Here is a 26,738-nt window from a genome sequence, read left to right as displayed (position 1 = left end):
AAATGTCACCAAAAAATAAAAATAAAAAGAAGAAAAAGATTAAATATCTGAAACATGGATGCTTGTTTCAGTGTCCAAGTTTTCATCTTTTAAACCCCTTTGAGTGAAATAAAAGGCATAGTTAAAATAAACGACTCGTCTCTTATTGACTTGAGAAATACATTCTTTTATTTTCAGTGTGAAAAGTAAGACTTACACTTGATGTGACAGAAATAGTAATATTCTAGTAGTTTTTGGGGTTTTTTTGCATTAGAAGGTAAAATGAAGTGAAACATAAGTCTTGTAGGTGAGCTGCGATATTAATGTGCAGCTTGTTAAAAATGTCAGCAGGCAAATATCCCAACTGAGGATTTGGTGCATTTTGGACCCTTTTTATTTTCCATTTTAAGAAATCCCTTTTAGAAACAAATTTGCACTAAATCACACTGAAGCATTCAGTTGTCAGAACTCCACACATGGAGACGAATCCCTTTTTCTGTAAGCAGTTCCTTCGAATTGATTCCGTTAAACACAGATGCTATGTGTTTAACGGCACACAAAGCTAAAATAGTCAATATTTGAGTTTTATTTCATAGTTATTATGGTTTTGTGTCTCACTGTGCCCAGAGAGCTGATTATTATGATTATGTCGCACCAATTATTTGAAAGCAAAAGAGATCTTCTTGGCCTTCGACTTGTGATGATGGATTCAGGAGATGAAATTTCAACCACGTCGCTTGTAGATGTTGCACTAGAGTTTGCACACCTCGAATTTCAGTCCGAGAATTCACAGTTTAAAGTTAGCTCCAGACCATTTGACTAAATCTCAACCAGATGTCGAGGCATTTGGTATCCGCTGCATCATGAAGAACCCATTAAACGGCTCAGTTAGCTCTGCTTTTACCAGTTTAGCTGTGAGAGGATGTGGCACGCCAGACTAATACTTTGTGACCAAATAATAGTCGTCCTGCAAAGTTAATTTGTAGTTCTGGGTTAATGTTAAAAAGTTAAAGGAAGTATGGAAAAAATATATATATATATATATATATCTAGAAGTCATCTGCCACATCCATTTCTGACTCATCCATCCATCTTTTTCTGCCAGGTTTCATTTTCTAAGCCTGACCAGAGTAGAAATATTTGCTATGGCGCTAATAGGAGCTAAATAGAACAGATCTCTGGAAAAATCTGGAAAATTAACCTAGAAGTTTGTAAGAACCCCAAAATATGCAGTTCCATATCTAATTAGCAGACGTTAACAATGAGGGTGAACTAGACAGTTACTGTTACAACTGTGATTCATAGTCATGTTAGCAAGCTTGTGTTAGCTTTCAGGAGATATGTTGACGTTCTGATTTGGTCTTTTCATCTGCAGTCGGAAATATTTATCTGGCTCAGTGATCAGCTTTTTTAAATCCCAAATTTGACATCTTGAACCTTTCTAAACCAAAATGGAAGTTAGGAATACCCATTTCTAAAACTGGGTCTGGGTCAATTCACCTCTTAACCACCTTTTGACCATTTTCTCCGTTCCAACTTCCATTCCATACACATGAACAATCCACTCTGCTACTGTTCTAGACAAATATCACATCAAATTTACTATAAAATTTAAGTTTCAACTTATTTGCACTTATTTTGGTTCTAATCTCAGTTTGGGTTCATTCACTCTTATGAAATATGACATTTTATGACCCCAGAGAAAACACAATAATTTTCCAGTTGTGCTCATTGTTTATCCGTCATTTAACCATATTTTATTACCAAAAAAATAAGTTATGACTTGAGAAAAAGAATTTTAACTTCAGCTGTTAGATTGCATGTTTCTGTACCTGCCCTGGCGTTCTGTCGTATAGTTTGCTTATTTTCTTTGGGCATAAGGTGTGCAGACAAGTTCTACTGCAAACAGATAAACATGGCAGCAGCTCATGCACAAAGCAGGCAGAACAAACTGCTTAAATGATGCAGTCACACAAGTAGGTAGGGGCTGATTTAAAACTAGTTTCCAAATCGCTAAAATGTTCCTTTCTGTCGTTTAAGGCTCCATAAATGAGACGCCACAGAAAGCGATGGGAGTTTTCTCCGATTCTAAAGAACATGAAAGACAAATTTGGCTTTCTGGAAACTATCCAGCAAACATCAGCTTGTTATATTGGTTTTATGACATAAAGAGCTGAAAGTGTACAATGAAAAAGTGCTAGATACACATTTTGGCTTTAAATTTTTGTTTAAATGCAATGAAAGTGTAATGGTTTCACTTCGCCTGCAAATGATGGATTAGTGTGTCGCTTTTGAGGTCAGGATTTCTGAAAAACAGACCTATCACATCCCAACCTACAGATTATTTGTGACAATCATGTGGTACTTCACACAAACCGTTTACAGCAAAACTGAAACGCCACAGAAAGCGACGTTTCTGTGTCTTTTTTTTCTTCTTTTTTAACCTATTCTGGATCTCTGGACTCCCCCTAACGTCCAGGCGCTGCAGTCATGATCAGGAAACACGAACCACCACAGCTTTGGTGTTTGACTCGGTATTAAAGTTGGTTACAGCAGCTGAGTTTATCAGCTCAGTGTTTCAAACCTCTAAGGAGATTAGTGTGTGTATGTGCTCAATTAGGATGGAATGAAAATTTGCTGTAATGCTGATTTTTTTTTTTTTCAAAGAGAGAGTGAAGGTACATTGAAGCAGCTCCGAGAGGTTCAGGCGTTGAGCAGCTCATCAGCAGAGCGTCCGATGGCGTCGGGGTTGGAAAGCGGGTCGAGGTCGGCGAACAGGTTGAACCACGCAGACATGTCTTTGGATCCTCCTGAAGCTGCTGTAGGAAACGTCAGACAGAAGGGTCAGGTTGGGAAGTGGCAGCTCTGCTGAGACGTTTTCTAAAGCCGAGCGTCGTACCGTTAGCTGCAGCTGGCTGAGAGCGGGGAGCTGCCTGGTTCTGACCAGGGGGCAGCTGCAGGGGTGGAGCTTGGAACATGGGCGGGGTCACCCAACCTACAGTATGCAGGGGACACAAGATAGATGAGAGTCAATGTGAAAGTGTTGGTCCGTTACATTACAACCACAAACTTTAATCATAATCGTAAAGTAGAAGAAAACTTTTTTTTATTATTATTATTAGCACTAGCGTAAGGCAATAAAATCCCTAATAAAAATGCTGGAGTTAATGGTTGTAAATACATTTCTTAAGCTGTGTAACAGTGAGGATAACCTCTGTCAAAGTTTCTGCACGTTTCACCAACTCAAATTTAAGACCTTTTAAGACCACTATCAATAGAATTTAAGACCCACATCTCCACACAAATGTACAAACTTCATTTATCCAACTGGCAATAAGTTTGAACTTACCCATGATAGCCACAAAAAAAGATAGCTAGCCATTAATATACCTGTACCCTTCATAGCTAGCAAGGGTATAACCACAGCCTCAACATACCCTTACTAGATAGCTAGACAAGAGTATGTGGAGTTAGCAAGGACATGCTAGCTAGTTAGCAAGGATATGTCGAGGTTATCTAGCTAACTAGCTATGCTGGCTAGCTAGGAAGGGTGTGTCAAGGCTATGCTTTCTAGCTAGCTCATTACATTCTCAAGTCGGTTGAGGCTACTGCTAACAACGGTAGCCTCAACAGTCTTGAAAGTACAACTCAAACTTTTGCCTGACAAAAATTAAATATGAATATATGATATTAAATACTCGAGTTAAGACAAAATTTAAGACCTGTGATTAACATATTAAGAACAACTTTCTACATCCATCCATTAACTAACAGGCTTGTTGACTAACAGGTCAACTTACTTTTTTAAAATCAATTTAAGACATTTTAAGGCCTTAATTTTAGATACACGAAGTTGAGACTTTTTATTGCTGCGCAGTGGACACCCTGTCTGCGCTGTGTGGCTGACCTGAGGAGCTCAAACTGTGATCCAGCAGCTGTGACGGCAGGAAGCCCGTGGGGCTGGGTGGGTTGGAAGGAGGACGGGCGGGTCCAGTGCCGGCTGCAGGAACGCTGGGGGGGTCGAACGCACCGAAGGCGTCCTGCCACTCTCTGCTGAACTCATCGCTGCCCCCTGGGCCTGGGCTGAGGAGGTCCTTCAGGAAAGCCATGTCGCTCCGCTCACCATCTTCCTCCTCCAGCGTTAGCCCTGGTTCTGATGGGATCGGTAGACCGACTGAGAGCAAACTGTCACCTAAACAAACAGAACGAGAGGAAGAAGACTCTGAACATCAGAAAACGCAGCTTAACAGGAGCAGTGTGTGCTTATTATGTTTGATTGTGGAAATGAAGAAGGTAAGAATTTCCCCCGCAGCCAAGAAGAGAGGCGTAAGCAAGTTGAAGTCAAAGGTCAAAGTGAAAGGGTGGAGAAAACAACCAGCCAGTTTACCCGAGGCGGGCAGCTGTGGGAGGCTGGACTCGAAGCGTCCGAAGCTCCAACTCTCGCTCTGGTCGCCGTCCTGAGGAGGAGACGGGACCAGGGGGACGTCCGCTGGGGGCGGCATGCCACAAGCCATGAGCATAAGGTCGTCACCGGCGTCTCCAGAGAGCCCTCTGAGGTCGTGCATGGCTGGAATGTTTTTGGTGCGCTGAGATCAGACTCATTCTAAAAGTTTCCCGCTCACACTAACAAGCAGCAGTCCCATGTGGACAATTTACAGAAAATGAACACACACACATAAAAAGAGAAGAAAGTAAATTCACTTACCACTTTCACCAGGCTTGCTCTGCCCATCACTGCTGAGCTTAAGGTCTGCATTGGTAAACAGAAATATAACTTTTTATTTTGATCAAAACCGAACAATAAAAACTAAAACGTTTACAGCAGCCCGTCTGAATCTCTTTAAGGAATTATCACAGGCTACTTTTGTTCAACGTGGCTGAGCTATTTTGTGTTTCAGCCAGCAGGGGGCAGCACTAACCTGAAATAGATGCACTTTCTGCTGGCTTGTCATCATCCAAGGACACCAGACTGAGGAAGGACAAAAGACATTTGGAGAATTTAAGGAAAGAATAATAAAACAGACCAAGCTGAGAGCGAGTAGGCAGTATTAGCATAACATCTAAAATCTATAATGGTTTTTTTTTCACATACTGACAACTAAATCAACTTGAACGCGACACGATTTGAAGTAGTAACTTCAGCGAAAGACGGTTCCTCAAAGAGTTGAATTACACATTTATTTAAGAATATTTTCTACCTTAGAATGTGCTAATTTTTGTTGATCTATTTCAATAAGCCAAACTAATATATACTGAGAAAATGTGGAAAAGGAAATATAGAACAAATACTTCTGCAAGGATTTGCATGTCTGATTCAGAGCAGAGTTTTAAAACATTTAATTGACTGAGATGAAAATTCACCTGTCTGTGTTGCTCTGTTGGGCCTTTTCATCCTTCTCTTCTTTTTGGGAATCAGAGATTTCCTCCAGTGGATCCCGTAGATGCTGGAACAATTAAAAAATAAAAATAAAACTGGATTACTGCGTCTAAAGGCCGATTTTCGCCCAGATTCGAAACGCAGCCTGCAGCACCTTGATTGTGGTGAACTGGTACGGTATGTGCCCTTGGAAGGCCTCGTGGATTCCCGACATGGCGTTGGCCGTTTTCTCCCAGAACTGCAGCAGAGTGGTCTGACGGAACCGGGAGCAGAGAAATTTTTAGTTACTGACGGCTGAGCCTGGCAGACACATGACGGTATGTGAAATGCAGCGGACCTGGTAGGTGCAGAGGGAGTGAGACAGCATGTTACAGCGGCTTGCTCCCAGCATGTCCACCTTCTGACACACGTCATTCTTCAGCTTCTCAAACTGGCTCTTAGTCCCTCTGACCTGCGACTGGACCTGAGAGCAGAAACGCACGGGAACGATGAAGCAACGCGGACGGGCAGAACCAAGGGGCGACAGCGATCCAAACGCTTCCTGCCTTGCGGAACTTTTCCAGCTGTTTGTAGGTGTCCGGGTCCAGTTCCTGAGAGACGTCCTTCATCCAGAGCAGCGCTCCCCTGTACTCCGTGCGGGCCTTCTCCATCCGGCTGACCGTCAGCAGCGTGTCGGCTATGGCGCGCCGCCGGAACGTCTCCACTTCCTGATACATGCGCTGCAACGGCGGACAAAGCGCCATCCTAAAGACACGAGAAAAAATAGAAGCACAAGCGTTCAGAGTTAAAAAGCTTCGTTTTCTCCAAACAGTAGTTAACTGATGGTCAGCTGCAGCTGCTGACCTCTGCTTGGCAGAGGCGCACAGGGCCTTGCTGGTGGCCTCCATCATGTTCCCGGCCTTAGTTCGGTCACGTTCAGCCTGGAAACGCAAGAACAGGCCGAGCTCGTTCTCCTCCTGGGACAACCCTGGGAGTAAAAAAATGGAGAAAAAAAAAGGGGAGTAAACAAGAGTCGGTCTGTTAACTCAGAAAAAGAAATCGGCAGATATCAGTGGTTCTGACTCACGTGTGATTCGGTGCTGGTACTTTTCGATCACCTTCAGCAGCTCTGTGCACGTTAGCTGAACGGAGCGGAAGAACTGCAGAAAACGACACACATGGTGAGGAGTGTGTCAGAGTAAAACGGAGATGAAGAACTGAGAAATGTAGAATTTAGAAAAGTAAAATAGACCAGTAATTATCAAAACACATTCAGGTTTGAGATTGTAACGTGAGAGAAATCTAATATATTTTAAGGAAATAAAGATTTTTTCCTTTGAGATGATTAAACACCCACAGTTTTCCTCAGAAGCTGTTTTTCTAAACCTGCACGTTTTCTCAGAATGACTGACGTAAACGCACATCTATGTGGACAAACAATTATTTCTGGACTTGAGAGTTTAAATCTCTTGACAAAAACTCTTGCTTCACCTGCTCTGCGCTCGGCTGTCGGTGTGGTCGCACAATTCTTGTGTACGGAACACCGAGAGGGCCAAAATTGTGCAAAATTTTAAGAATCTTTCACACGCAAAGTACTGCGTTCGCAACTTAAAGCATCTGTAAATTAAACGCGGGTGAAAAAGAATCGATCAATACCGACTAATCGAAACATGGAACCAAATGACAGAAATTCCAAAACAAAACCGTAAGACTTAGGAAAAACACAAGAGAACTTAACACATTTGAGATTTGTAACCTCAGAATATGAATTTAAGCATATAAATATCCTTACTTTGTGAAGTGATGGTAATATTGCTACATTTAGTTTAAACAGTGGATTTTTTGGGATTGTCCCTTTCCGGTGAACTCGCCTCCCTCTGCCTTATGAAAAGCTTGCTACGGCGGTACACGACACGTATCATAGCAACAGAATCTATTCCTGAAGAGGAAACAAAATAAAAGTCTCCATGACCTTTCATAAAACATCTGAAAGGGCCAAATTTAGAGTAAAAACACACAAAAACAACAACAAGCCTAAAACTTTGCACAAAGCAACGTAAGAAGTCTCCTCTTAACGGCATAAGACAGAAAAATGGACGATGCAGCTGCACATGTTCCGAGTTACTTATTAACTGAAGAATAAATAGAGACTTCCTTCAGTGTGTCTCCCTCAGTAGTGGTCAAACATCTGTCAACGTACAGAACGACCATTCTGCACAAGTTGTGTTGGGCGCAATATGGACTGGCTCACTGACTCCATGTGTATCTGATAAACCCTGCCTTGTTTTAGAGACAATATATACAACACATGCAATACAGAACACAAAACATCCAAAGGTTTAAAGTATTTGCAAATCTGATCTGCTCATTTAGTGCCCTGTGGATAATTTCGGAGGCAAACGGGAAGAAAAAAAACGTTAAAATATTGTGTTTCAATTTTCTTTTCCCTGTCCTCTTTCTGATCACCATGACAGCAGGGAGGGATCTGGGGCCAAACAGGCTGCCGGATCTTGTTCCAGACTGAACAAAAGCCTCAGTTTATCCCTCAATATTCAGCGACACACACGCACACACACGCACACACACACACACACACACACGGTACCACGTCCCTCACAAACAAACACAATGAGTCGATGCTTGTTTTGAAGTTCCAAAAGATGGGAAGCAAATAGGGACGATGCAAATGGAACGTTCCAGGACCTTTATTTTTGTGCTAGATATTCTATTTGCTAGAAAAAACTGACAATTTGATATCAATCTCAGAAATTTTTCAGAAATAAAAGGACAGAGATGTTTTTCTAGCAAATATTCAACCTTTCAAACTCAGAATTTCCTTTTTTGTTTCTAGAAAATTTTTTAGTTTTAAGGCAGAAATTTATTTTTATACCTATGCCATCATATCTACTCAATAGGCAAAAGACTGTCATATAAAAATGGCACATTTATTAGCTTGTTGGCATCGAGGACTCTTCCTGCAGAAACCCCACCCCCAACATGTTACAAATAAGCAGGCCTACCTCAAGCTTGGCGTCCAGGTCAGCATCTGAAGCCACCACATACTCGTCCTCCTTTTTCCCTGTAGCTTTGATGAGGACCTGCTTGGTCTTCCAGAACTTCTTCTGCATGCGCGCCATCACTGAGCTGTCCTCGCCCAGCAGAGCCCGGCCACCGCTCAGCATGTCCGCAGCAAACCTGGAGGTTTAAGGGACAAAAGGCTCGGTCCGATCTGCGCTGTGGCAGGTCAGACCGAAATCGGGTGCGTTTTAAATGTTACATACCCCTCCATCTTTGGATATCCACTGTATTGTGTTCTGAAAGAACCCAAACGTTTGAGTTTTAGAGAAACTAATCGAGCAATAGGGAATGAAGAAAATTATTTGCACTTTGGAAAAGTGTTAAATTTTGTTATGCCTATGCTTTGAGAACCACTAGACATTTCACGTATAAATAAAGAAAAAAAAAAAAACAAATACACATACTTAAACGAATTGATGTGCTGCCCTATGCCTTATGTGATGTCATCAAACGTATGTCTGGCGGCTCTTGGTCCAATGTACTCTAATTAACAATATATAACAAAACAAATCCAAAACTGACCATGACAAGTTGTTTTATAGGTAACAAACGTATGATTAAACGGAGTTTTGTTGATTTTCCAGAGAAGACTGGATAGCAGCTTTAAGAGAAGGCTGAACTCCAAGCTGACAACCGTTCCTATTAAGCCAGAGCGTTGTAATCAAGTTACAACCTGTTATTGTGGCTTATCTGCAGCTGGACAGAGCTGATAGACGCTAATTGAATATGGTTCCCGGAGCTGGGAGCAGAAAACCTGCGACCTGGCAGCAGCTGATGTTGAAGCAGGTGTTCGGTTTCACTAAACGCCCCCCCTTTGTTGACGAGAAGAAAACTCCGAGGTGTCACTCGGGTACGTGTTACTTCCAAGAGAAATACCGCGATAACGTGGATAAGTGATTTGCGAAAGTCGACAAAATAAGCGTCACTTGGGTTTCTCTGCTAGCAACAATTTAGCTAGTAGCAAATGTCACTTGGAGAACGTCTCAGCAGATGATGTTGTTCCGTATGAACGTGAAATTAAAGGATAAACTACTACCTTCCTCGTAGTGTTGGCCAGCGGCGCGAGCATCTATGCAGACCAGCTCGGCTAACCTCCTCTCCCGATAGCCATCATCCTCTGAGTCAGAGAAACAGGATATGCACACGCGCTGCAATGCCGGCGAATGACCACGAGGGGACACTGTTCGTCAGATTCCGTCGAAGATCGTCTATTGTGATAAAAGCCGCGAACGACGTAACAAGTTCACCTTTTGTTTGCTAAGATGCATTAAAGTTTCTCACAAGACTTAAATTAAGTGTTATAAATAGGGAAACGTCTCGATGCAGATAAAATAGCACATGCCAGTGTTATGGGAAGGTAAAGAGTGGCAAGTCCCGGTTGCCAAACCAGTCTGAGCAGGAAAGGCTTACCCACAAGACAAGAAACATGAGGAAGCTCAAGAGGTGAGACATTTCCTAATAGGAAACTAATACTGGCATAAACCTTCTTAATTGACCTAGAGATTAAATTATTTTTTACATATTATTTTCTGTGTATGTAATAAAATTACAGTGCCTGGCAAAACCACAGATATTCCTTGAATGCTTTCCATTTCTATGTTACAACCACCAAAATTTGGTTTATTTAAGAGAATTGTAACATTTTCACACCATTTGACATTACATCCACTAAGGTCACAATGCATGACCAGACCAGAATTTTAGTTCTTTTTTCTTTTTTTTTTTAGCTTAATTCAAAATGCTCTACACATTCCACAATCCAACCAATAGTATGTGAATGTTATCTGAAGCGAGCTAGATTTACTTAGCTTGATGTCTTCTTGCAAAGAAAAATGATCAAAGCTGAAAAATTCTAGATGTAAAAAGCAGATGTTTAAACTTGTAATTGCATTATTAATTGCTAAAGGGATTAAATACAAATGCATGTTCAAAGGCTTCATCGGTAAAAACAAAAAAACAAAAATGTTTTAATAACAAATACCTTTTTTACATGTAGACAACACTTGTACATAACTTTAGATTTATTTCTCTTTTGTAAACTAAAAATTTCCACCAAATACTTGAATTAAAGTCGACACATTTTAGGAAGGAAAATTAATTTATACTCTGCTTGGCTCAGAGGGAGACATTTAAATCGAAGGAAAATCTGCGTAAAACAACCAGGATCCGGAAACAAGATGGCCGATGTCTGCCTACGCCCCTGCATCTGTCCGAGCGCCTGAGTATCTGTAGGTGTAGAGCTTGTTATCTGCGCCGCCGCTCAACATCAGCTGAAAAGCAAAAGCACAACAACGATTCAGGCGCTGAAAATGAAGTTTTGCGACCAGTTAAAAAGGAGAGCTGATGAGAAATCCTGATGGGTTTGCCTCACCCCGCTGTCTGTCCACTCCACACAAAACACTTTGTCCTCGTGAGCTGCCAGGTCGTACAACGGCGCCTTGCAGCTGAAACGAAACGGTTCACAGAATGAGGAAAAAGTGTGGATAAATGACCCCTAAAGGTCATTCTGACAAAGCCAGGAAGCCTGCTCCAAACAGAACAGAATGTCTTTTATGTGCAATTCTGACTCAATGTGGATTTGAGGAAACCAAATCCACATTGAAACTTTAACAATGATTGCAACAAGAGCTGCAGTAACCATGGTAACAATCAGATTGCTATGCAAATGCAATAACCTTGATGGATTCTCTCACATATACTGTCGATTTTGCGAACAAAGTGAGATAAAAGTTATAAGTGGGAATAATTACAGAGCCACAAAACATCTAATTTCTTTGATTTTTCTCTTTTTTGAGCTTCTTGAATGTTAGTTTTGTTTAATCTCTTGTAAAAGGTGCAACTATAATTCTTAATTGACAGCCAAAGTAGTTGGATTTTAACGTAAATATATCCCCACCCCTTTCTTTCACATTAACTGCTTCAAAGTTTTTTTTTCTACAAGGCGATGACATATTTTCACATTCTTTAAGCCTACCAATTTGTTGACAACTTAAAAAAGAAAGATCTGATTTCTATTTCACATTTGCAGAAATGGGAAGGAAAGATTTTAATCGCAGAAACCGACATTTATGAGGATTAACAAAAAATGTATTTCCCACTCTTTCAAATACAATTTTTGTGCCCAAGAGACAAACGTGGAGCAATTTGATTACGAACAACCGAGTTTCAAAGATCTCATGTCTACTTCATATCTACATACCTCCTGGTGTCCCAGAGTTTGACCAGGTTGTCTAGGGAACCGGAGATGAGCTGATGCTCATGGGAAGGCGCCCACTTGACTGCGGTGACCCAGCCGGTGTGGGACGTCAGCGACAACAGCACCAGCGTTCCGTCTGAGGAGCAGAAGTTGCAGAAACGAAATTAGGAAGCAAAAAAATGGAGGAGTGTTTTTTTTTAAAAAAAAGATTTCCTGATAATTTAAGCTCAGTTGGTACCTGTGGTGCGAGGGTCCCACAGTCTGATGTGTCGGTCGGTGCTGGCTGAGGCCAGCCGTCGACACAGAGGGGAGTAGGAGATGCAGTTGAACACTTTACTGCCCGACTGGGGAGGGGAACAGAACAGAATGCTTTTTCAATTTAATTCAATTCAAAAACTTTACTGATCAAAAAGAAAAATTTACAATTAAGAGGCATTGCAGATAGAAAAGAGGTAAGTTTTCACCAAAGAGTGGACATTTTCTAGAACAGATAAGAATATTTGTGGGATTCAAAAGTCAAAAATATGACTTTTGAAGCTGTCAACTTGTCAAATTCAGAAATTTCCTAGTTTTTTTCTCAAATTAAACTTTTTCTGAGTTTGAAATATGTCAAATATTTGTCAGGAAAAAAGAAAATTGTTATTGATCTCAGACATTTTTGAGAAACTCTTTCTCAAACTGAGAAATTCCCTTAATCTTTCTAGACAATTTCTGATTTTAATCACAAAATTTCTGAGTTTTCTTCTAGCAAATTTTTGACCTTTCAAACTCCCCACGTTTTTTCCCCCTCAACATTTTCTGAGATTTAATCTCACGACTAAATTTTCAGTCAAAACTTTGCTAGAAAAAAAATCTGAAATTTCTTCTTTATCATGTTAAAATGTAACAACATTTAAATTTCTAAATTTCAAGAAAAACTGGGACGTCATCTACAACATGGACCTACACACACAGGGATAATTGTGTAGACACACACGCAGAGAAACAATTGCATGCCACACTTTTTGGATTTTTATTTGCAAATAACTCAAAAAATAATGCAGGTGTTTGTGTTGAACTCTTGCACAAAATCAAAATAAAGTAGCTAACTAAAAGCTAAAATCACAAAGTGCATTTCAGTAGGTAAGTTAACAGAACTCAAAAAGAGATTAGGAATCACTTTTTGCATAAATATATGTATTCTTAACTAGAGAATATAAGGCTAAAACTTTAACACTGAGCTGCTGCTCTTCTTACCAGCGTGGTCTTCATGACTCCGGCTTCCACATCCCACAATCGGATGGTGTGGTCCCAGGATGCACTGCACACTTCCTCGCTGTCGCACCACAAGACGGAGGACACTATTCCGTCCGGACTTCATAACATATCCAGTTCTCGTGTCGAGGAGGAAAACACGAGTTAGATGCTGGAGGGGTGGTTTCAAGGTGTTCCAGGCCGGGTTTTGTTAGTACCCTGGTCAGGCCGAGTTGCTGGGTCTTCTGTTTCTTCCTGGGTCGCTACCCCATAAGCCCACGCGCGAATGAATTCTACGTCAACTTCAGCGCCATTTTATGGTACCAGATCTTCAACATTTTGTCCCAGGAGCCGCTGCAGAACTGAAAGAAACGGAGAAAACGCTGTTAATCGGAGCTTACCGATTCGAAAATAAAACACTCACGCTTTAAATATCGACCTTAGAGCCTGTGGGGTCTGTGGAAATGGCGTCGACGCTTCCTGTGTGTCCCCGGCAACAGTGTATCAAAACGGCTGCGGTTCTTCTCAGGTGTGCTATTACAGCAGGACGGGTTACCAGAGACGCAGTCAGGAGCAGGGAGGTCAGGCCGTCTATGCAGCAAAACACAACGTTAAGCTTGAAAAAACCTCCAAATGCCTACAAACTGGGAGGTAAAGTTCTACGCATGCTGACCCCTTTTGACCCAGGCAACATCCTTCACAACGTCAGAGTGTCCAGCCACTGTCGTCACCGCCTTCCCTTCTAAAGACCATATCCTGGCTGTCTTGTCATACGATCCTGTTAGGATCCTGGAAAAACGAGGGGGAACTTTTAACAAAACTGGAGCTTTATTAAGACGAATAAGTGACGTTTTCCAGGACATGTTTACCACTCGCTGTCCGCCTCCACGGAGCTGATCCAGTCATCGTGCATGATGGTATCAAACTTGGTCCGTTGATACGCTGCACGCATTTATCTCACGCTTCAAAAATGACAGGAACACTCAGCTTTACTAGGTTTTTAGAACAGTTCAAGTTAAAAGTTCAGGCAGGTCTTACCGTTGATATTCCCTCTGTCTCCATGTGAGGGGCCAGCTGGGTTCGCAGGAACTGACCCTTGACCAGGAAGTCAAACTCCACCCTACTGTGAGATGCTGTTGGAGTGAGCGCAAAACACAAAATACTGCAACAAATGAACAAACAAGCTTTTGTGTTTTTTTGTGCAACAAGTAACTAGATAGTTTGCAAAAGGTTTTTCCTTATGTCTTGGTATGGAAGGTTATCAACTCGCCATCTTGCAAACCTTTTCCAGGATCCTTCAAAATTTCACAACCGTAACTCACAACAGGGATGGACAATTATTGTGAAAAAAAAAAGGCTTATCACAACAATTTAGATTCATTATCACGGCAAATTCCAATTAATGGCTTTTAAAAGCCACATGAACTTACAGTATTGTCCGGAATGTTACAATTTTCTCCAATATTTGTTCTACGAGGGAATCATTATGTTCAAGAGTATTTTTCTAGAAGAGTATTCACCTTTGTGAGGCCATGACTGCTGTTTCATGCGATTACGGAAAACAAATGCTTTTTATTTTAGAAGATATGTTACAGTTTTGTTATGCAAAAACAGATATGCTCGTGGTAGTATAATTTGAATTGTGTTTTCTGTCACTTTACCATGCTTTGCTTCCAGGAGCTTGTTGATTACGTTACTAAGATCCTGGACTTCAGAGGCAGCTGGGATGGAGAATGGGACGTCATCTACAACATACCTACACACACACGCAGAGAGAGAGAAAGTTATCAGCCTGTTTCAGTGCTATCAAATTAAAAGGTAAATAATGACAGCAGCTAGTCCTAACTTTACGTTTATTATAAGTAGCTAACTAAAAAGCTAAAATCACGGACCACGTGCATTTCAGTAGTAAGTTAACAGAACTCAAACGCAAAGATTAAATGAATTTGACTCCGCTAGAATTTAGCTTCACGAACTAGCTGCTCAGCTAGCTTAAAGCGCTGCTACTGGGTCTCTCTGTTTACAGTCTCACCTTTGGTCTTCTGTGAAGAACCTCGCCTGTAACTGCGACATTTTGACTTTTGTAAAAACAAAATCTATATATATATATTCCAGAAACTAGCAAACGGTAATAAAACTATTCCGCTCCACTTCATAACATATCCAGTTCTCGTGTAGTGTCGCCATGTGCTGTGTGGGAAGACTTTCAAGTCGAAAGCCGATCGAGTTCGGCGATTCGTTGATCGCCTGATCATGACTGGTGGCTGAGCGCTACCCCATAAGCCCACGCGCGAATGAATTCTACGTCAACTTGAGCGCCATTTTATGAGTGGCATTTTCAAACACTCATTCATCTATACACCTTTGCTCCTGAAGTTTTAATGGAAGCGAAGTCTCTTCTTTTTCACATTAAATAATAATAAAAAATTTAAACAAAAATAAAATATGTATTATAAAATAACACTTCATTGTATTTGAACTTGTATCATAGCTATCTGAATGCTTCACATTAAGCTAATTTAAAGTATAAAAAAAGATAATCCGAGTAAAGAAAAATGCTAGTTTTAGACGGAGATTTAATTTAGAAAGACAAAAAAAAATACTATAAAAACCAGCCTAGTCCTGTGAGCAAAATGCTCCTTCATGCTAATAACTTACTCGCTATTGGCTGTAACCACTGCCATCAATTATTTGGAATAAATGACGACGAATAATTAACATCGACTTGATAATTTATCCAAGCTATCAATTATGTTTATCTGCATAGCACATTTAAGCAACAAGACAGTTCAATGTGCCTTATATCATAAAAAATAACACAAAAATAGTCATAAAACACACATTCAACAATTGAAGTTTGATTGTAGTTTTTCTGAATAGCATTGGCTACAATCTGTTTAACTTTATTCTAGTTCATATGTGGATACAGTAAACTCTTTTGACCTGACTAAATCAAAACTACCCTGTGACCTCCTGCTGGTTAATATTTACTATTCATAGTCACTCAATTACAAGACTTTGTAGAAATCTGTAGTTTGCACATCAAAACAATGGCACCAGGGAAATTTAGAGAAATTACAGAAGTTTAGATGTTTGTGAAATAGAAAACGGCCACGACTCAAATGAAAAATCCGCATTTATTTGTCTCATCAATCACATTCAAACTCATTTGATATAGACGTCTCAACATGAAAACAGCTAAATTAAACTGATAAAAAAATAAAGAGCAGAAACTACGTGATATTTCACTCATAACTGGAGAGACGCTCTCTCCCACCCATCCATAAAATGAGATCTGCTGAATTTTCATGCCAGGGAATAGGCACCATAATACTGCTGTGCCGTTTTGAAGTTAAAAACGTATGACATAAAATTATAAAGAAAGAAAAGCTAAAATAAAGTATATACACCATGAACACTCTTCACTCATCCTCTTCCTCCATCTTCTTTTTTTTCTTCTTTTTCTTCTTTTCTGTTGGCTGAAAAGCAAAGACGAGAGCAGTTTAAAAAAATAAATTAATTAAAACTAAAACATTTGATACAATATATGAATTTTACCTCACTGACTAGCATTTCCTCCTCTTCTTCCTTTGGCTCCTCAGGTTCCTCCTCTGCCTTTTTTTCCTTCTTCTTCTTCTTTTTCTTAGGAGACTCTGCTGCCGTTTCGGCCTCTTGCTCTAGAAAACAAGACAGGGACGATTTTGACCATCCTGGATTCCTGAACATATCTGGAAGAGTTTTTTTTTTCCTTTGAAATTCACACACCTTCTGCTGCTGGTTCTTTTTTGGGCTTTTTGGACTTGGCCACTGGAGTCACAGGGTCCTGTTCACTCGTCTCCCCTTCGACCTCCTCAAACTTCCTCTTTTTTGAGGTGGATGGAATTGTCGAGTCGCCGGACGGATCGTAGATTTTCACCTCGCTGAGTTGGAAGAAACGAAAACGCGTTTAATAATCCCGCTTAGAAGAAAAAAAAAACCTCCTAAAAAGCAGGAACGTGTTGCTCCTCACCTCTTGTGCTGGTATTTGTCTGCCTTCGCCATGGCTTTGCCTGTTCCGCTGATTCTTCGGATCTGTGGCGGGAAAGAAATCGGGAGTAAACAAAGGAGGATAAAAAATAAAAAAAAGCGGGTCAGAATCGATCTTCGGACTCTTACTCCTCTGTCCTCCAGCTGCCGTAGTCTGGCCTCCAGCTTGGCCCGGTTCTCTACTCCCATTTCTGAGTTCGTGTCCTCGCCAAGGGCGTCGTATCGGATAGCCAGCGCCGTTTTGGCTGCCAGCATTCGGGAAATCTAGACATAACGCGACAGAAGAGAGCTTGTTTTAGCGATAATGTTGTCATTTTGACTGTTTTCAACTAATGTAGTTATAATAATGCAAGTACATCCAACTCAAAGCTTAAAAAAAAGAAAGGAAAAAAAACACATTTCTGAAGAAATTTTAAATGCAGCTGGGAGACATTTTTCTTTTTTTATTTCCCATTGGGATCGGTAAAGTATTTTTGAAATTTGAATTGAATTATACAAAACAGTAATTAACTGAACAGTAATTAAAATGGATGATGGAATCTCTAACCAAAATTGCATAACAATCATTCAGCTTAGACAGGGAGAACAGGCACAAGGGGAAGGTAGTGCAAACTATCTACTTTGCCCTGGGTGTCAATTGTTTGCGTTGCTTCTCAAAATGGCGGCTTTTCAACAATTAGCGCAAATAATCACGCTCATTTTGGTAATCATTTTTGATTTATTGCTTACTGAGACAGATTTCATGAACCCACCTTTCCTTTGTTCTTAGCCGTTGTCTGACCCACCAAAGAGGCGTGATAGATGAGTCCGTACTTGGGAGTGTCTTTGCGGGTCTTCAGCGCTCTGAACAGAGCCTTCTCGGCTCCGAGGATCTGCACTGTGGAGGCCGGGTGCTTCGCCAGGTTCAGAAGGGAACCTTAACGCAAAGAAAAACATAAATAAATAAAAATTAGAGGACGAAGAACTTGTTTCTGGTCAGAATCGGTTTGCAGGGACTCCTACTGACAGCTCAGATGAGGTAGTGACTTAAAAGCATCACATACAGTCAGCAAAACGACATGCTGTCGTCATCATCACTGCTGTCGCTTTAAATAGACGATTGCGTCGCTCATGTCACGTTTTCCCAGACCAGCATTTTCTGCTCTGCTTTTACTGAAGAAATTTACTATGAACTCATAAACTTATGACAAAAAATCAAATAGAGGAACGGTAACAGAAGATACACCAATGACATTTTTTTTAGAGGATAGCTGCGTTTCCACTGAACATATAATTGCACAAATTGAAATTCAAAAAAAAAAAAATTTGCATCAGACAAATCATGTGATCGACAAGTGGATGTTACTACTGGTGGTAAAGATGAAGAAGACAGGAAGAGGTAGGAGGAGAATGGCATGCCATGTTTTTTTATTAATTAACACAGAAACTAGAATTGCAAAATTGTTTTTGTTTTTCTTTTTTCACATTGGCAAAATATCGGTAAAGTTTGACACACCCTTGTTGTGGAAAGTGACAAGAGAACTGATTGTATTTCGTTTTTCTTTTGCAGTTACCAGCGTGGGAGATGAGGCGCGCGCCGACCAGCTCGCCCACCATAACCGTCAGATTCGGGGCGATAGCCATCATTCTGTTCTTCAGGTAGTCATAGAGCTGAGCGCGGTACTCTGAGATCTCGATGACCTGAGGGGAAACAACAGATCCGTGTTACAGAAACACACGAATGCGGCCTGGCCGGAGGCCTTCACCTTGACTTGCGGCTTTTCAGAGGAGGTAGTGACTGACCCACACCGAACGTTTCAGGATGAAGACGACTGTCAGTGTCATCATCACAGCCGCTCTCGACCATGCCAGCGCTTTTACAAGCGACCCGTACCTGATCACACAGGTGCCGGATGTTGTCGATGTCCTGCTCCGACACTTCTGTTCCCATGGAGATCTCCGCGGCTAGCTTGACCTCGGCTTCGATCTCCTCCGGGAGGATCTCCGACAGATCAGTGGTGGCCACGTTGGTGCGGTCACCTGCAAAGACAAAGAGTTAAAAAATAAATAAATAAATCAGCATGCATTTCCCCAAAAAAAAAAAAAAAGCAATCTTTTTTTTTTCCCAGTCCGAACGATGCTTACCGACTTTGCGGACGGTTTTGCAGTAGGCCAGGTTGTCTGTGACGACCTTCCCCAGCTCAGGGAAGTGCCAGCCGTACCACTCCCTGCAGCGCATGTTGTAGTTGTTCAGCTCCTTGTCCAGGTCATCCAGGAGAGCTGGCGACAAAAAAAGAGCAAAAAATCAAAAACAACTCACGTCACTTACACACACACACACACACACACACAAATACTTGATGAGCGGTAAGACAGCTACAGCAACATGTAGTTCTAGGCTACATGTTGACAAGCTTTGCACATATGGAATAGGTCGATTAGCTAATGCTTCTTGCCACCCAAGCAGTTCTTAGAATAAGAGACACACCAATGTTGCTGCATTGCAGATTCTTAACTGGACTCAGGTCTGAACTTTTTCTGTGACCTCCGAACCCGCTTCAAGTCTTCATCATTTACTATGCAGAACAAAGTTGTTTATCATAAATTCTAAATTTTTACTTGCGCAATGCAGATCAACTGCTATGGGCTTCTTTGGGTTCAGATAAATCAAGAATTATTAAAAATGTTTAAAGATGCTAATTCAACATAGAGGTTAAATCCTCAAAACACCAAAGTTAATTAGCAACAACATGACAAAAGTTTATTTTTGTACCAGCTATCAACCAGTGTCTTTTTAAAATGTCCACCCTATAATACACCGTCCTTTGAAATAAAACCTCTGGCAAAAATACAGACGGTAGTGGGAAGACAACAATCACAGTGAAGTTTAATAGGGGCATTAAAATAAATGTGTCAGTGATATTCAGTGGCACCCAGTGGGTTTGATGTCAGACAGAATGGATCAGGACAGGAAACGCAGAACCTAAAGAACCAGACATCAGTCTCTTCATCCCTCAGTCATTTTCTGAGACCAAATAATAATATAGATGGTAATTTAAATAAATTATACAAATAGATTAATAGTAAATAAATAAATATTGTGAAGAGAACATTAAAAACGTTTGTTAGGATTGTGTAGGAAAAATGTTGATATCTTTTATAAATAGTGTTTTGTGGTCAACATTATTTCACCATTTTATTAATGTGGGTTGCCAGTTTGGATAAGGCTTCCTATCAAGCTATAAGAATGATAGAAAACATGCTAACAAAAAGCCTCAGACCTGCAGCCCATAGGAGGTTCTAGACACAGGCTAACAGGCTAACAGGCTCACTGGTACAAGTTTATGTCCTGGGAGGGTGGGGGGCGCCGGTGAGATGTTCGCATCCACCTAAAAAATATGTAGTTGCGCCCCTGGCTGTGGTAACAGAAGAAAACTATAAATATATGGCTACACTTAACTTTACTGGATGCTAGCTCGCTGTTACTTACTTATGCATCCCACTTAAAGAGTTTATCGTAGAAAGAAACACAATGTTCAGTACAGGCAAGGATGCAAGTTATTAATTAATGAGTTAATCTAAAGTTGATTAGATTAAAACAGAAAATTATGGCTATGGTCAAAGTGCAAGAATAAATACGATTAAGTACTAATCGTACTAATGGCCGAGATAGCCATTAGTACGGCTATCTCGGCATAATTAAATCATGGAAAGGATATATATATATATATCCTTTCCATGATTTAATTATGTTAATTCAAAGACTTTTTTTTTTCAAGTCAAAGACTTTTTACTTTTTTTTAAAAAATGTCTGAGAACTTTTTTTTACAGTTCTTAAATGCACTGTATCAGTCAATGTAAGAACTGCACTGTTGCAGTGCAGTTCTTACATTGACTGATACAGAACAGTGCAGATATTTGTTTTCTCTGCACTGCAAAGAAAACAAATATCTATAGTTTAATATGCAACTAAAACCACCTTGAAGTTTTCCCAGGTACAAAACAGTGATGTCTCATAATCTCTCATGATCCTCTGATCTCACTAGACCCTCTTTGGAGGGAAATGAATCTGACTAAATTGAATCACGTTATCTTGACTTGAATACGTTATTCGAGTTGAGACAAAAACGATTGTCTCGCGTGAATTCACTATATCAGTCTGACTAGAATGAATCATGTTATCTCAACATGATTAAATTTCATAAACGTGAAGTTGTTGAATTTCTTGTTTATCCAACATGATTGTGTCATGTTTTTGTTTGAAACATGAAATTATTTAGTTAAAAGTTCATGATATTCTTTTGTTAATCTGATAACCTCCTAAGTTCATTTTTTTCAGTGTAAAAGTCTAAGCGGACATTATTAGTAAATACAAGAGGCGTATAGGAACTGTCCGTCCATCCATCCATCCATCCATCCATCCATCCATCCGTCCATCCATCCATCTTCTTTTGCTTCAGATCGAATAAGTTAATAAGTTAATATCCTTTCTATCTCTAACAGTTAATGAGCGAGAAACCAAGATAAATTTAAAAGACACTAATTAGCCTAATCATTTTTTTTCTGAAGGTAGGAAAAACCGGAGCACCCGGAGAAAACCTATGTATTGAGTTTAATGAGTGTTTCATAGAAAAAAACACAATGTCCAGCCTAAGTAAGGAGGTTTTTTTCTCCCCTTATGTTTTCCAGACCTTCCTGCCTCCCGCTATAAATGGAGGTCTTTCCGGTTTTCTTTGGTTCGGGGGCTCTGGCTTAAGCTGTGTTAAATTGACTTTAAAATCTGGCGCTATCTTGGCTTCACCCAAACGCAAAGTTCTTTGATTAAACGATGACTTTGGTTTTGGTGCCTGGACATTTGATGCAATTGGTGGTAGATGTGTAACTTTTTCCTTCAAATCCTCTTGCTGAAGTCTCTCCATGATCACCTCTGTTTTGATCTTAGACAATTGCTCAGTGAGTTCTTTTATATGATTCTCATCTTTCCGTTTGTTCTCCATTAGTACGGCTATCTCGGCATTTAAAGCCACGTTTTCTCTCTTTAGCTGTCTCCAATCAGACGCTGTAGGTTCGAAACTTTTTTTTCCAGTTTCAGCTTCTCTCTTTACAGGGGAGAACGAGCGTCGTCTCTTTGCTTGGTCCTTCAAGAGTTCATTGATCTGCCGATCTTTTTTTGTTAGACACTGTTGTAAGTTCCTGCTTCGCTGTTTTTCCTTAGCTATTGCGTCAAAATCAAGCCTGGCTTCAAACGCCATCCTTGTCTTCTCTATGGCTTCTTCCCTCGGGGTTTTTGACAATTTCTTAGTAAGATTTTTGTTTTCATTTTCGGCCTCCATTAACTTCTTTTCCAAATCTCTAATGGTGCTCTCAAGAAGTTTGGTCTTTTCTTTCTCTTTTAGAATTTCAATGTTTTTCAAACCGATATCGTTGACCTTCCTGGACAACTCGATCTCAAGTTTCTTCATGTCATGCTCTTTCTTCTCAGTCTTCAGCCTATATGCCGTGAATTCTGACGTAACTTGTCTTTTTTCTTCTATTGTCCTTTCGATCTGTAGTTTAGATTCCCTCTCCAGGGTTTTGAAAGAGTTTTGCATGTCTTTTACTTTGCTCTGGTATGACTTGACCTCAGTTAGTAGTTGATTCCTGTGTGAACTCCAGGTCGCTATTTCTAATTTTAACTTTGGTATTGTTTCAGAGTTTAGATATTTATTGTGCCTCAGAGAAATGTTTAGGTCTTTAGTTAATGTCTCAATTTTCCCGTTTAAAAGCTCAATTTGCTCTTGGGCTTTTACTAAGTCCTCCTCCAGTATGTTCTCTTTTATCAAGATTGCAGATTTTTCTTTTAAACGTTGTAGAAAATCTACAAGCAAGGTGACCAATTCCTCTCTAGACATCAGTCTAATCTGAGAGAGTGTCAAGGAATCTGTACCAAATGTCGACATTTTGATTATCTAACTGACGTATCGCAAAAGCTACGAAAAAATGTAACGATAAATTCAATATTGCAAAACCACCGTCCGTGCTGCTGCTGCTTGAGATCTGCAAGTTGGATTCAGACGCAGGATATTCAAGGCTTCTGTCTCTTATGACATCATAACACTATGACATCATCAGATTCCATCAGTGGAAAAAATCTAATGTATGCAATGTTGCTAGGCAACAGCAAAGCCAGCTCACTTTCCAGCCTCCTGGGAGGCTTATATATATATATATATATAAAACTTTATTGTAGAAACAGCCAAATCTTACAAGCACATACCGTATTTTCCGCACTATAAGGCTCATAGAAGAGACGCTACAATAGAGGCTTGGGTTACGTTATGCATCCATTAAATGGAGCTGCGCTAATGGGAATGTCAACAAAACAGTCAGATAGGTCAGTCAAACTTTATTAATAGATTACAAATCAGCGTTCTGACAACTCCCAAAATGAATAAACAGCTGTTTTATTATTTTCCCCGAGGTAAAGTTAGTGACGTGGCAACACGTAGTGCAACAGTTATATCACATAGTGGAGGGGAACTTTTCCTCGATTCAATAGACACGTAAAAACAGTCTGATGCTGTTATGGTAAGTCAAACGTTAGTGCAGTCACAATATAGTGTCCATATTCACAATATGACCAACCTTGTTCAGCTGTAAACACACAAAATAAACATGTAAAGCTCACTTATTCATTTATTCCTCATTCTTCTTCTTCAGTGTCCGAATTAAACAGTTGGGCGAATACGGCGTCCAACATGCCCGGCTCCCCACACAGTTAGCAGTTAGCTAGACTGCTAACGGCTGGATAGACACCAATATCCAGCGGCTGAAGTTCTTCTTCTACGGGGTAAAATGAAGTCTGCGGCTGCTTACCCTAGTTGTGAGACCTCTTGTGGCTCAATATTGGTACATATATAAAGCCGAATTATAAGGCGCACTGTCGGCTTTTGAGAAAATTGAAGGTTTTTAGGTGTGCCTTATAGTGCGGAAAATACGGTACATCTCTGCCTGTCACTGTGAATTTTGCTGGACAATATATTGTACCAGAAATTATTGCGATAAACAATAATATCATCATCTTGAGACCATTTTCAAGACGATGATACCGCAAAGGACACCGTTTGCAGCTTTCTTTTCTACGATTACTAATCTTTGAAAAGCCTGACCTGCCAACTCCGATTTTGGCCAGTACTATTTTTTTTTAATCTGAAATGTTGCTAAATGTAGCAAGAAAGTTGCCGATTTGGCAACAGAGGGTTGACTATTTGTTAACTGCAAATGTGCAGACCTGGATGCATTAACTTTCATATTGCACCCAACACTCAACACTACAACTGAAAAACAATCAGTAAAAAAAATAAAAATATTCAAAAACTATTACTCATCAGAACGGAAATTATTGAGCTCATTGTAATTTGTTCTGCAATCAATTGCTTATAGCGACAGGCTTATTTATATTCTTCTACTTTACTATCATGCACTACTTGGTTGATTACAAAATCTCAATAAAATAGTAAAATATGAAATGTTTATATATATGAAAACCCAAAAAAGACTTACAGATGGCTTGCACAATCATTGTGTCCACTTTGTCCGGGCTGAACTTGAGCTTGTAACGGGACAAACTGAAAACAGATGGGGGAGAAGAAAAAAAGAAAACACACACAATAAAATCTAGTTAATTCACATGCACCGTTTTCTGTTAATCAAGATAAAAGAAAAAAAGACCAAAGAGCCTCAGTGGTAGTGACGAATGCTGAGGAAAATCCACACGGATATTTTCAGACAGCAAAATGTAATCACTGGCAGCAGCCGCTTCCCCAACTCCCTCCCTGCTTGCTACCGACCTGTGAGCCAGGCCCAGCGACATGGCGCTGATCTCCCTGGGAGGAAGTCCGGAGATGAGGGCCTCCATCTGGCTGCGGATGCACCTCATGAGCTCGGCCACGGCGGGGCTGTGGACGCAGCTCAGGTCCAGCTTTTCCTGAGGAACATGCGCCCGTCAGACACCACCTCCTGGTGAAACCGTTTTCGCTACAAATTGCTGCGTACTCACTTTAATGACTCCGCCCAGTTTCGCGTCGCTTATGGCGAGCTGTTCATGAGCTTCTTTGGCAACAACTTTCTTCAGAATCTTCTTCAGACTCTTGCCGAGTTTTCCCTCAACAAGGGCGGTGGCAGCTTAGCAGCAAGGGCGAGAAGAGCAGTTATTACACACATGCGCAGCAGAAGCAAAAACTTTACTGGTTACAACTGTAATAATATCGGATATCGGTACCGGCCTACATTTTTATGTTACACAAAAAAGTAGTCACTCCTAACTTTAATTAGGTAAAAATTCTAAAGCTTAGAATATTATGTTGCTCCATCACAAAATCTGAGCCACTGTGGATGTTATGGTCTCAGCGGTAGTGACGATTTTGTGGGATTACCTCATGTTTCCATCAGCCACAGACATACATCACAGACCAGACTGCATGTTAAAAATCATAAAGGAGAACACGGCAGTACCTGCTAACGCCTCTGTTGTGTCCTGGAACTTCTCAAAGTGCTTCAGTTTCAGTCTGGAGGAAGAAAACAACAAAAACATGTCAGGTTTTGTTGGACTGGCAACCCACTGACTGGTAGAAATTGGATTACAGGATACACAATGTCTGAACTTTACATTTTGTTGGCTTTCTCAGGAGTTTCAAACTCCTTGTACAGGCTGTTCACCTCCTGCAGCTTGGATTCATCGAGAACCTGAAAGACACATGGTAACCAGACACATCAGATATACTAACTTCGCACTCTCCTCCAGCATTTAGTCAGCTGCAGAATTTCTATCCACCAGTACTCATATCCTGCACATTGGTTGATAATAAATGGGTCAGTTTCCTATACCTAGTGTTATTTACCTAGTGTAAGATCATTTGATTAAGACTTTTTAAGTTATAAAAATATGTACAGTGTGATATTGGCCAATACTCAACGTGGCAATATCGTTATTGTAACGAATATTGTAACAAATATTGTTATTTGTAGTAGGGATTTAGGTAAACCCCTACTACAAATAACATTTGAATTAGAAAGTGTATATGTTATTTATTTTTTTTATTTGGAATGAAACATCTATTTGAATTGCGTTTGAACCACCTTTAATGCAGCTTAGAAATTACAGGAAACCTTTTATAAGAGCGTAATAGCTTTTGACTAAACACCCCAAATACATAGGGCAATGATTAAGAGCGATATACACTTCTTGACACTGTAATTCTATCACAACAAAAGGCAAATTGCTTTGTTCTGATCGATAAAGCTTTAAAATTGTTTCCCCCCCGGTTGAGCCATTGAAATAAACAGGCAGACGAGGCTCCACGTTCACACGTGGTTACAGGCCCGTAGCAATGCTAGCTCTGTGTTAGCATGTGACTTAGACAAACATTATCACGAAACGTCAAAATACAATGTAGCATCCCCTAACACGACCAGAAAATTTACTACTTTAACTGCATTTTGTCTTGTGTTGCTGCAAAACGTAAATCGCAATCAGTTACAGTTTCCGAATTACGATGCTAATCGGAGCTAAATTCGCATGCAAAAAGTGTCAAAATCTGAATTATGCTTTTAAATAATTGTGAAAAAAAGTACTACACTTACTTTAAAGATGGCGTAGCCAGCAGCGGTCTCAAATAGCACTAACATTTTTTAAAAATTAGTCCTACACGTCTGTTAAAAGGCTCCCCGGTAAGGAGAGCGTTGAAGTTTAGCTTCTCCGCAAACTGCTTCCTCCACACGCGGTTCAGAGAGGTCGGCAAACGGAAACTGATGGGTTGCCAGATCCGCTCACATGGGCTGAAAATACCCGATTTAGCATATCACTTTCAGAACTAGTTTAGAAGCGCACTTTTGTAAATATTATTAATCATA

At 40.4% G+C, this 26,738-nt stretch overlaps 3 protein-coding genes and 1 non-coding gene across 9 annotated transcripts; all 4 read right to left on the bottom strand.

Moving 5' to 3' along the window:
- Nucleotides 1-145: 145 nt before the first annotated feature.
- On the bottom strand, nucleotides 146-9,555 carry ical1 (islet cell autoantigen 1-like). Of its 6 annotated transcripts, none has more exons than XM_044110281.1 (16): nucleotides 9,450-9,529; nucleotides 8,818-8,896; nucleotides 8,617-8,649; nucleotides 8,356-8,530; nucleotides 6,423-6,495; nucleotides 6,200-6,323; nucleotides 5,902-6,100; nucleotides 5,694-5,819; nucleotides 5,511-5,609; nucleotides 5,341-5,423; nucleotides 4,899-4,948; nucleotides 4,685-4,729; nucleotides 4,367-4,546; nucleotides 3,887-4,171; nucleotides 2,879-2,974; nucleotides 146-2,798 (listed from the first exon to the last, which is right to left on the bottom strand). In XM_044110281.1, exons 3-16 carry the CDS (start codon nucleotides 8,622-8,624, stop codon nucleotides 2,683-2,685), a joined length of 1,659 nt encoding a protein of 552 aa, XP_043966216.1. In that variant the 5' UTR covers nucleotides 8,625-8,649; nucleotides 8,818-8,896; nucleotides 9,450-9,529; the 3' UTR covers nucleotides 146-2,682. The 6 variants fall into 6 exon arrangements, with proteins under 6 accessions (XP_043966216.1, XP_043966218.1, XP_043966214.1 ...); XM_044110283.1 differs by having other exon boundaries at nucleotides 146-2,795; XM_044110279.1 differs by lacking the exon at nucleotides 8,818-8,896 and having other exon boundaries at nucleotides 9,450-9,555.
- On the bottom strand, nucleotides 9,450-15,078 carry wdr12 (WD repeat domain 12). Its single transcript, XM_044109165.1, has 12 exons — nucleotides 14,875-15,078; nucleotides 14,504-14,598; nucleotides 13,881-13,975; nucleotides 13,712-13,767; nucleotides 13,516-13,631; nucleotides 13,282-13,433; nucleotides 13,140-13,204; nucleotides 12,846-12,963; nucleotides 11,848-11,953; nucleotides 11,613-11,745; nucleotides 10,785-10,857; nucleotides 9,450-10,683 (listed from the first exon to the last, which is right to left on the bottom strand). The coding sequence occupies exons 1-12, from the start codon at nucleotides 14,913-14,915 to the stop codon at nucleotides 10,606-10,608; spliced, it is 1,128 nt and encodes a 375-aa protein (XP_043965100.1). The 5' UTR covers nucleotides 14,916-15,078; the 3' UTR covers nucleotides 9,450-10,605.
- An 882-nt stretch (nucleotides 15,079-15,960) lies between these two features.
- nop58 (NOP58 ribonucleoprotein homolog (yeast)) lies at nucleotides 15,961-26,656 on the bottom strand. Its single transcript, XM_044110278.1, has 15 exons — nucleotides 26,469-26,656; nucleotides 25,495-25,571; nucleotides 25,341-25,393; nucleotides 24,886-25,010; nucleotides 24,677-24,813; nucleotides 24,390-24,454; nucleotides 18,993-19,127; nucleotides 18,742-18,887; nucleotides 18,422-18,548; nucleotides 17,621-17,784; nucleotides 16,998-17,132; nucleotides 16,852-16,913; nucleotides 16,608-16,762; nucleotides 16,401-16,519; nucleotides 15,961-16,321 (listed from the first exon to the last, which is right to left on the bottom strand). The coding sequence occupies exons 1-15, from the start codon at nucleotides 26,511-26,513 to the stop codon at nucleotides 16,265-16,267; spliced, it is 1,602 nt and encodes a 533-aa protein (XP_043966213.1). The 5' UTR covers nucleotides 26,514-26,656; the 3' UTR covers nucleotides 15,961-16,264.
- LOC122827505 lies at nucleotides 17,871-17,953 on the bottom strand. Its single transcript, XR_006370087.1, has one exon. It is a non-coding gene; the product is annotated as a small nucleolar RNA SNORD11B (small nucleolar RNA).
- Nucleotides 26,657-26,738: the final 82 nt, after the last annotated feature.

The sequence above is a fragment of the Gambusia affinis genome, linkage group LG24 (assembly GCF_019740435.1).
Source record: "Gambusia affinis linkage group LG24, SWU_Gaff_1.0, whole genome shotgun sequence".
Lineage (NCBI taxonomy): Eukaryota > Metazoa > Chordata > Actinopteri > Cyprinodontiformes > Poeciliidae > Gambusia > Gambusia affinis.
Note: the sequence above shows the minus strand (reverse complement) of the source record. Positions and strands in the feature narration are given on the sequence as shown.